Raw genomic sequence first — 9,929 nt, 5'->3', positions numbered from 1 at the left:
ACTATTTTATTTGCTCATGATTTTGTGGGTCAGCAGTTTGGGTCAGGATCAGTTGGGTACTTCTTCTGCTGGACTTGCTTGGTGTCACTCATGTGCCTGTGGTCATCTGGTGACTCAAACGGGGCTGTTTGGTCTCAGATGGCAGTTGGTGCTTGCTATTGAAAGGGCCACCTGTCTCCAGCAGGCTAGCTTGAGCTCCTTCAAGTGGTGGTGGAAGTGTTCCCAGAAACAAGCATTTTTTAAGCCACTGCATGTATCATATTTGCCAATGTCCTGTTAGCTAGAGAAAATCATATGGCCAAGCCCAGAATCAGTGTGGGAGAGGAATAGCAAGGGGCTGATGCACTGGGAGTTATTACTGGGACAATCTACCACTTCCACAGACTTCCATCTACCACCATACCTCCCACCCACCAGCATCTGGGTGCATATACTCTACCCCCTCTTCTGTTACTAGAAGAACCCTCCATGCCTCTAAGGCTAACCCCTCCATTTTGGCCCTACAGCCCATCCCTTCTCGTCCACTCAAGGCCCTGGCTTCTGTTTCTCCTCTGGAGTCACTCAAGCCCATGCAGTAATCTGGTGGCTTGAATGGGCTGCATCGTCTAAGGAGGCCTCACTCTCTTTCCTGCATCATCATTTTCCCTCTCTTTATTGGATTATTCTCTTCAGAATAAAACCATGATATCTTTTATCTTACTCTAAAACGTCCCTCTAATGACCCTCTGGTAACTGATCCGTTACTGATCCATTTCTCTGTTCTCCTGCACAGCTAACTGCCTTGAAAGTGCTCTCCTTACTCACAGTCTCCATTTCCTCTCCTCCCAACTTCTCTTCACCCCATGCCTATTGGGCTTTCATGTCCCTAACTCCACCAAAGCTGATTCTGTCACAGTCTCCAACCTCCTCCACACTGATAAGTCCAAGGGTTAATTCTCAGTTTTTGTCTTACTTGAACACTTTCTTGAGCTGACCTTCAGGATACTGCACTCTCTTGGTTTTCTTTATATCTCTCTGGCCTCTCCTTCCCAGGCTCCTGCCCCTTTACTGTTCCTCAATTCCTCTTCATCATCTCCCTGACAGCTTAGTGTTGGAATGCCCCAAGGCTCATTTCTTTTGTGTGTGTGTGTGTAGTTTTTACACCTGTACACCTCAATTTGGACTAGTCACATTTCAAGTGCATATGTGGCTAGTTAGTGGCTGTTTTTTTTTTTTTTTTTTAATGCTGTTTAATCTCTAAGCACATTCTTTTTTTCGGGGGGGGGGTTATTTATTTATTTATTTATTTATGGCTGTGTTGGGTCTTCCTTTCTGTGCGAGGGCTTTCTCTAGTTGCGGCAAGCGGGGGCCACTCTTCATCGCGGTGCGCGGGCCCCTCACTATCGCGGCCTCTCTTGTTGCGGAGCATGGGCTCCAGACGCGTAGGCTCAGTAATTGTGGCTCACGGGCCTAGTTGCTCCGCGGCATGTGGGATCTTCCCAGACCAGGGTTCGAACCCGTGTCCCCTGCATTGGCAGGCAGATTCTCAACCACTGCACCACCAGGGAAGCCCAAGGCTCATTTCTTAAGGCTTTTCTCTGGGCTGTGTATATGCACTCCCTTGGCAATCTCATCAATCTCGTGGATTTCAAATGCCCTCTATGTGCTGATGATTCCAAATTGGTACCTCCAGGCTAATCCTCTTCTCTGAACTCCAGACCCATGTATACAAATACCTACTCAAATGCCCAACAGACATCTTATACTTAATGTGCCACATAGAACTCCTCATATTTTCCCCAAAACCTTTTCTACCTATAGTCTCCTCCAACTCAAATTAATGGCAATTTCCAATTTTTCAAGACAAAAACCATTAAGTCATCTTTAATTACCTTCTTTCTTATATACCCCATATCCAAATTATGAGTGCATCTTATCTAAAATATCCCCAAATTCAGATCCTTTCTCACAACCTCCATTGCTCCCACCCATATCCAACCTCCCACCAGGGTTATCTCAATAGACTCTTAACTCATCTCCCTGTTTCTGCCCTTGTAGTCTAGGGTCTGTTTTCAACATAGCAGCTAGACTGAGCTTTTAAAAATGTAAGTGACAGAGCATGTCACTCCTCTGCTACAATGGGCCTCACAGCTCTTACAATCTGCCTGTCCCATCCCTTCTATCTTGCTGATTCTGCACTTACTTCCTATGACTCTACTCCTTGTCCATCTGGCTCCAGCAACATTGCTCTATTTCTAATTCCTAGAGTATCCCAAGCATACTCCCTTGTCAGGATGTTTGTATCTGGTTTCTTCTGTCTGGAACACTGTAGCAGTTAGCTTATGTGTGTAACAAGTCAATCCAAAACATAAAGGCTTAAAATAACAATTATCATTTCTCATGGTTCTCTGAGTTGACTGGACAGTTCTTGTCTACACCAGCTTGACTGAGGCTGTACGGTCTAGGATAGGAGTTGGCAAGCTACAGGCTGCTGGCCAAATCTGACCTGCCACCTCTTTTTGCAAATAAACTTTTATTGGCACACGACCGTACCTACGTGTTTATGTATTATCTATGACCGCTTTCATACTACAAGAGCAGTGGCTTGATATTGATGGGTCAGTGGGGATTGCTTAGCCACGTGTTTCTCATCATCTATCAGGGTAGCTCAGGCTCGTTTACGTATGGTGGTCACAAGAGTTTCTGAGGTCAAAAAGCTAGGTCACACTTGATATCGTCCCATTTTTCAAAGCAGGTCACATGGCTAAGCCTAGAACCAGTGTGGAAGGGGCTACCCAAAGACGTGGCTATAAGGATAGGAATTTTGTGGCCATTTTTGCAAACAATCTACCATACACCTTATTCCTCCTTCATGACTTGTTGCCTCACCTCGTACAACTCTATGCCCAAATATCACTTTTTTAGTGAACCTTCCTTGATGAGCTCCCTCTCCCTACTCCCTGTGCCTCTTTCCTGCTTAATATCCCTCTGTAACATCTATCACTTTCTTACCTAACTTACTTATTTTGTTCACTGTCTTCTCCTTCTAGAATATAAACTCCACGAGGACAGGGATTTTTGTCTGTGTTGTCCACTGTTTTATCTCAAATGCCTAGAACACTGCCTAGAACAGAGTAGGAAATTAAAACATAGTTTTGAATGAATGGATGGTCTGATGGTGTTTATGATTCGAAGCAGGAGCACTCCTTGCTGGCTATAACAGTGCTAGTGATGTTTGGGTCTAGAGCCCACCATTTATCCTTCTTGGTGTAACACTGCTACATTATGATGGAATAATACATATTAAGCACTTTGAAAATACTGAGAATTTAAAAACAGAATTACTATTGCTTTGCTTTTTATACCTTAGATAAGTTTGGTCTTAACTCACTCAATAGGTAACAGTCACCAATTACATTTAATCCTCTTAAATGGACCAGAGCATTGCAATTATCTATTTTGGCATAGTAATCTCTTGGAGGAGGGGCTATTTCTAAAACAATGCTCTGATCACATTGAACATAACCCCACCCACCATCTTGGGATTTTTTTCTGCCTACAGAATAAAGTCCTCCCAAATTAGCATCCATTTTGCCTTTCAGGAATTATGCATTCTTTATTGGTTTAGCTAGGCTTGAAGAAAGGGCATGACTTAGAAAAGGGTGAAATGAGGGGTGGGGGAATTCAGACAGGAGCCAGAATGTGAGATCTTTTCAGAAACAAGTTGTGGAGCAATTTGGCTGGGATAGAGGAGCCATATGACACAATATAATATAGCAGGAGTATGGCAAATGCATGGGAAGTGCCATGTTTTGAATTATCATAAAATAAGGCCAGGCCCTAGGTCCACCAGATGTCCAAAAGAATACATGAAACCAGACTAAGTCTGACAACATGATGAGCTGTTCTTAAGCCTTTTTGGTTCTTGTATTTACTCCTCTTACTGAATTACATCTATTTTCTTTTTCATTCTAAATTCTGTATGAATTTAAGAAAGTGAAGCCACTGAGCCAATAGATTTTTCTAGTTTCATCAAGAGCAGAATTCTGGTTGTTGGATTGTTGATCTGCTATTATGTCTCTATCACACCACTTTCTCAGTGGTTATTTATACCTCATCTATAGCTCCCAGACATTAAAATGAAAGGTCTTGAAACTTATGGGAGAAGTTTAGAAAGAGAGCTCTCTATATCTTATGAAACAGACAAGGTCACTGCTTAGTCAACCTTTCTTACAAAAGAGTTCAATGATAACAGCCAAATTAGAGCCCTGGTCAACCGCAGCTGATGATGGGCTCTGTTGATGGGTGCCCTTGGCTAGACCTGAAAGTGATGTCCTGAGAAATGATTACACTTCTGCTCAATAAGCCAAAGATGTATCCATTAAAGGCTGAGCAGGAGGAATAAAGGTGGAAATGCATCCTCTTGATCAGTCCACATATTTGACCTCTTACTCTCAGTCATGGTCTCCAGTGTATCTATCACACTCCGTCACGTGTATGGATTATTCTAGTGCAGTTTTAGACACACAGAATCCTTGATTGTTGAGCTCCTTATAATCTTAGAAAGATATACTCAGGTATGTAAACCAATGAATAATTCTAAAAAAGCCATATGGAGAAATTAGGACTACGTGCTATTCACTCATTCAATAATTATTTATGAGGACTGTGTTAGATGCTGGGTGTTCTATCCTCAAGATGAACATACTTTAGTTGGAGAGACCAACATGAAGAGTGATAGGTAAGTGCTGTGATAGAATGAAGTACACACAGAGAAATGGAGTGTTATCTTGACTTGGGAGTTGTGGGCGTCCTGGAAGCTTCCTCAGGTGTGATAGCTGAAAAGAATTTTTAAGACTGAACAGGAGATGTTAAGGACAATAAACATTGCAGGTAGAGAGTGGTGTGGGCGACAGTGGACCTTTCCATGTTCAGAGTTAAAGTGGAGGAGGATAGGGCAGAGTAAGGAAAGAGAAAAGATGCTGGTATAGAAGCAGGACAGATCAGAGAGAACCTGGCAGTTCAACTACAAAGTTTTAATTGGATGTGAAAAACAATGTAATGCCACTGCTGAATTTTTCTGAGTGACCAGATTTTCCCTTTGGAACACAGACAAATGTGGAAGATGAATAAAGCATCGGAGTATGGATGAGGCTAGAGGCCTGAGATCTATTAGGGGACTGCTGGAGAAAATCTGGAGAGACATGACGAAGGCTCAGCTAAGACAGAGCAGTGAAGAAGACGGGAGTGATGTTGAGAGATATGACCAGAAATTAGAGTTCTTGGTGACCAGATGGGCAGCAAAGGAAAGAATTTTGAAGGGTAATGTTTGCATTTCTAGCTTTGGGCATCTGGGTAGACAGTGACATCATTGTCAGGGAGAGAGAACACAAGAAGATAAATGGGGACTCTGGGAAAAAGTAGTGACTCTTCTCAAGTTCAAGACGCCGTGGAACATCTAGGTGGAGCTGGAAATGGAATGAAATGTGGCAATTCAGACTACATGGAATTAAAAGTGAAGGGTAAACTTTCCCACACCTAATCCCCTTTTGTGTTTGTATATCCTGGCTCCTTTCTTGTAGAAAAGGCCTCCATCTGAATGATAGGAAGGTAAAGAAAGAGGGCCTCATGGATGGCGTGGAGGGTGGGTGGGGGCTGGAGGAAAGGCAGGGATTTGAATAGGCAGAGGGGAAAAGAAAAGGCCGTTCAGGGAGGGAACAGAGAACCAACAAACGTAGGACACTATTACCAAGCAAGGCAAGAGCAGAGGGTTCAAGATGCGGAAAAGAGGAAAATAAGCATTACCAAGAGGATGGTGCTGGATTTCTGAATGAATTTATTCTCTGGATGGATGCTGGGAAGTTTAGACTTTAAACAACCAGCAGTAAGAAGCCATGGAAAGTTTCTGAACAGAGGAGGAGCATTATAAGATTCATATTTTACGAATATGGTCTGGAAACAGCATCCAGGAGAAGAAGTAGGCCTAAGGGGAGGCAGCGATCTGTTTAACAGGTGATTGGAATCTGCCCACACCTCCAGTGCTGTGTCAGGGAGAGAAGAGCTTCCAGGGGTTCTGCGGGCACAACTCTCCCGTCAGGAATATGGCAGCACTTGGGCAACTGGGATTGAAAAAAGTCATGCTATATATTCCTTCAAAGGGGACCTGGCCATGGCCCTCTTGAAGAAGCAAGGAGATAGCCATGAGTATTTTTTCCTTTAGAGAAATACAGAAGCAAATAAAAATAAAGCTTGCGGTCGTGACTATTTTTTAACCCAATTACACGTGCATTACCAAGTGTCTTCCATGAGCTGGAAGGTGTGATTTTCTGAGTCGGCTGCTGAGTTGAGATGAGAGGAATTGCTCAGTGTTGATAACACTTGGATGTCGCTAATGTAATTACAGTCTCCCAAACCAGTCTCAAAAATGAAGGCTCTGGGTTCTGCGGCCGGGCGCTGTTGCGGAGGGGAGACCACTCGTTACTGCTGCCGCCGTCTCTGCCGCTTCACGGCGGCCAGCGGGGTTCACCTGCACATCCGTCTATAACGATGGCCGGGCTGATGTGGATGCCAGTGGTGCAGGTGACAGAGTCACTCCAGCTGTTTTTGTTTACTCAGAAAGTGAAGAGGTTGTTGGACTGGCAACAAAACAAAGTGGAATAAGGAATATTTCAAATCCAGTGATGAAAGGAAAGCAGATCCTTGGCAGAAGCCAGAAATGCGGTCCTTGGACCTGGCTTCTCAGCAATTAGCCCTGAGAGGGAAGAATCGGCTGGCTCCTGGAGATAGACCGGGGCACACAGAGCCTCCCCACACCTTCAGATCGGCACCTTGCTGCCCAGGAGCCTCCTCCAGCTGGCCTTCCTTCCCAGTCCGCTACGGCCACTTCCAATCGCAGGGCGGGCATCCAGTGGTCCAGACAGGAGACACGGACGCTTCTCTCCATACTAGGTGAGGCAGAGTATATTCAGCGCCTCCAGACCGTGCATCACAATGCAGATGTCTACCAGACTGCGTCTAAGCGGATGCAGCAGGAAGGCTTCCGCCGCACCGAGCGTCAGTGCCGCTCCAAGTTCAAGGTCCTGAAGGCATTATATTTAAAGGCCTATGTGGCCCACGCCACAAGTATGGGTGATCCACCACACTGTCCCTTTTATGATACGTTGGGTCAGCTTCTCCGAAATCAGATAGTGACTGACGCAGACAAGTTAACGGAGGAGGCTGCGTGGGCCCAGCACTGTGATCAGAACTTGCGGCCCCTGACACCCCAGGGGAAGAGGGAGCCAGCGTTCTGGGAGCAGAACGGACTCAGGCAGCAGATCACCAGCCCACCTTGAAAACAGTTAAGGAATCAGATGAGGATTGTCAACTGAGGATCAGTGACCAGATGAGAGAAACCAGTGACCCTGAGGACTCCTGGGGTGAATCCTCGGGTGCAGGGTGCTCTCAAGGGACCCCCAGCTACAGCAGCTCCCACCACTTTTTCAGAGGTGCAGCTGCTCCCTGTCAGAGCAGCCCCGTGACCAGACTGGGAGTGTCTGGTGAGCCCAGCCCTTGCACCAGCTCCGGCCGAAACACTCCCGGGGTGGCCTCGGCACAGCGGCCTCCAGTCTCCTCCTCCAGAGTTCCTTTTGTTTCTGGTGGGGATGGGCCTTTGACCAGTGAGGCCCCTCCCAGGTGGGCGAGGCGAAGAAGGCAGTCAGTGGCCAGGACTATCGCAGCTGAGTTGGCAGAAAACAGGAGATTGGCACGAGAACTTTCAAAGCGGGAGGAAGAAAAATTGGACCGGCTGATTGCCATTGGCGAGGAGGCCAGCGCTCAGCAGGACCCCGCCAACGAGCTGCGCAGGGATGCCGTGGTCGCGGTCAGACGCTCGGCCACAGCGGTAGAAGAGGCAACCGGTGCTTTTCAGCTAGGGCTTGAAAAGTTGCTTCAGAGGTTAATTTCAAACACCAAAAGTTATCTGATCACACAAGGGTGTATTTCCTTCTCTGGCAGAGGCCCGGGTCCAACAGCTGCCTTCTGGTACCCTGGCTCCTTTTCCGTGTCCTCAGAAAAAGAGTGGATGGACCATTAATGTGCAGAAGGGTAGGAATACACTTGCTTCTCCCAAGCGTCTCCACTAGCTGAAAGACCTTTCAGAAACATGAGAGGTAGCCTAGTAGACAACGGAAGCAGCCAAGTCCAGAGAGCTAGTTAGCCCTGGTTTCATCACTGATGTGTGACAATTTAGTTTACCTCTCAACACCATTTTCCTTGGCTGTTAAAAGGGGGCAACCTGCCTACCTCACAGGGTTGTCGTGAGGATCAGATGGCTTAAATAGATGTGAAAGGGTTTAAAAGTTTAAAAGCACTATGCACATGTAAGTTGTTAAAGCACATGACCTTGGCCAAGGTCAGACTAGGGTGAGGCACAGTAGCTGAGAAGATAGATACAGAATTAGGGTTGTATACCGAGACCTCATTGCTTGAATCTACTAGTTTAACTTGACTGTTTCCTGGAGTTTACAATCTTCATTTCTTTAAATCTCTCTATAGCTCATTAGGCTAATATAGACAAAACACGTATTGGTAACTTTATCTCTTATATTTTCACTGTTGTGTCTGTGACATACCCACTAGCAAACACTCAATAGTCAAACCACCTTTCCCCCCATTTTACTAGTCCTTAGTCTCTTATCACTATGGATATATTTCAGAACTGACAGGGAGCCACAATCGTGCATTTTAGTTCATGTTGATAATCTTTGATATAATGAGAAATTGGCTGTCGTATAAAATATTACATGTAGGGCTTCCCTGGTGGCGCAGTGGTTGAGAATCTGTGTGCTAATGCAGGGGACACGGGTTCGAGCCCTGGTCTGGGAAGATCCCACATGCCACGGAGCAACTAGGCCCGAGAGCTACAATTACTGAGCCTGCGCGTCTGGAGCCTGTGCTCCGCAACAAGAGAGGCCGCGATAGTGAGAGGCCTGCGCACCGCGATGAAGAGTGGCCCCCACTTGCCGCAACTAGAGAAAGCCCTCGCACAGAAACGAAGACCCAACACAGCCAAAAATAAATATAAAAATAAATACATAAATAAGACCCAGTGCAACCAAATAAATAAATAAATATTACAAAAAACAATCAAATATTACCAGGCATGGGGCTTCCCTGGTGGCGCAGTGGTTGAGAATCTGCCTGCCAATGCAGGGGACACGGGTTCGAGCCCTGGTATGGGAAGATCCCACATGCCGCGGAGCAACTAGGCCCGTGAGCCACAACTACTGAGCCTGCGCATCTGGAGCCTGTGCTCCGCAACAAGAGAGGCCGCGATAGTGAGAGGCCCGCGCACCGCGATGAAGAGTGGCCCCCGCTTGCCGCAATTAGAGAAAGCCCTCGCACAGAAACGAAGACACAACACAGCCATAAATTAAATAAATAAATAAATAAATAAATACAAATGAAAAAAAAATATTTCTTACAGCATTATAGTTGTTTAAAAAAATATTACATGTAAGTAAATTCTTTGCATTCCATATTTTTTAGGTTCCTTGATTATGCATAATTATATATCTTTAGCTTTGGTTTGCCATTTGGACATTGTGGAAACAATTCAGATTATATCAGTTTCCCAAATGCTTTTAGCTAATTTTGTTCTTCTCTGTTAGCCTTTTTTCTGTCTGGTATGTTACAGAAGGCAAGCCCTAGAAAACTTTTCTTCTAGGGAACTTTCCAAAGTCACTCTTTCTCACAAGATATAGACAAAAGTTCACCTCGTTAATGGCATATGATGGGATAGAACAGCTTTGGGAACAGTTGGGTGGTATGGATAAGGACGGCCTGCAATAGGTAACTCTTTTTAAGCACCAACCCTCCACAAATCCATCCCCTTTCCCCTCCAAAACACACACGCTTCCTAGAGGAGACATGATGGTGTTGAGCCATGCTTCCAATTTACTCTGGAAGGG

General features: G+C 45.5%; 1 protein-coding gene across 1 annotated transcript; it reads left to right on the top strand.

Moving 5' to 3' along the window:
• The first annotated feature begins 5,123 nt into the window (after positions 1-5,123).
• Positions 5,124-8,053, top strand: LOC137756257 (myb/SANT-like DNA-binding domain-containing protein 7). Its single transcript, XM_068532590.1, is given in 4 exon segments — positions 5,124-5,301; positions 6,383-6,558; positions 6,738-7,227; positions 7,230-8,053. Coding segments are annotated over 4 exon segments (1,668 nt in total).
• Positions 8,054-9,929: the final 1,876 nt, after the last annotated feature.

This window comes from Eschrichtius robustus, chromosome X, assembly GCF_028021215.1.
Source record: "Eschrichtius robustus isolate mEscRob2 chromosome X, mEscRob2.pri, whole genome shotgun sequence".
NCBI classification, from domain to species: Eukaryota; Metazoa; Chordata; class Mammalia; order Artiodactyla; family Eschrichtiidae; genus Eschrichtius; species Eschrichtius robustus.
The sequence above is the reverse complement of the archived record's forward strand: the minus strand, read 5'-3'. Positions and strand labels throughout refer to the sequence as shown.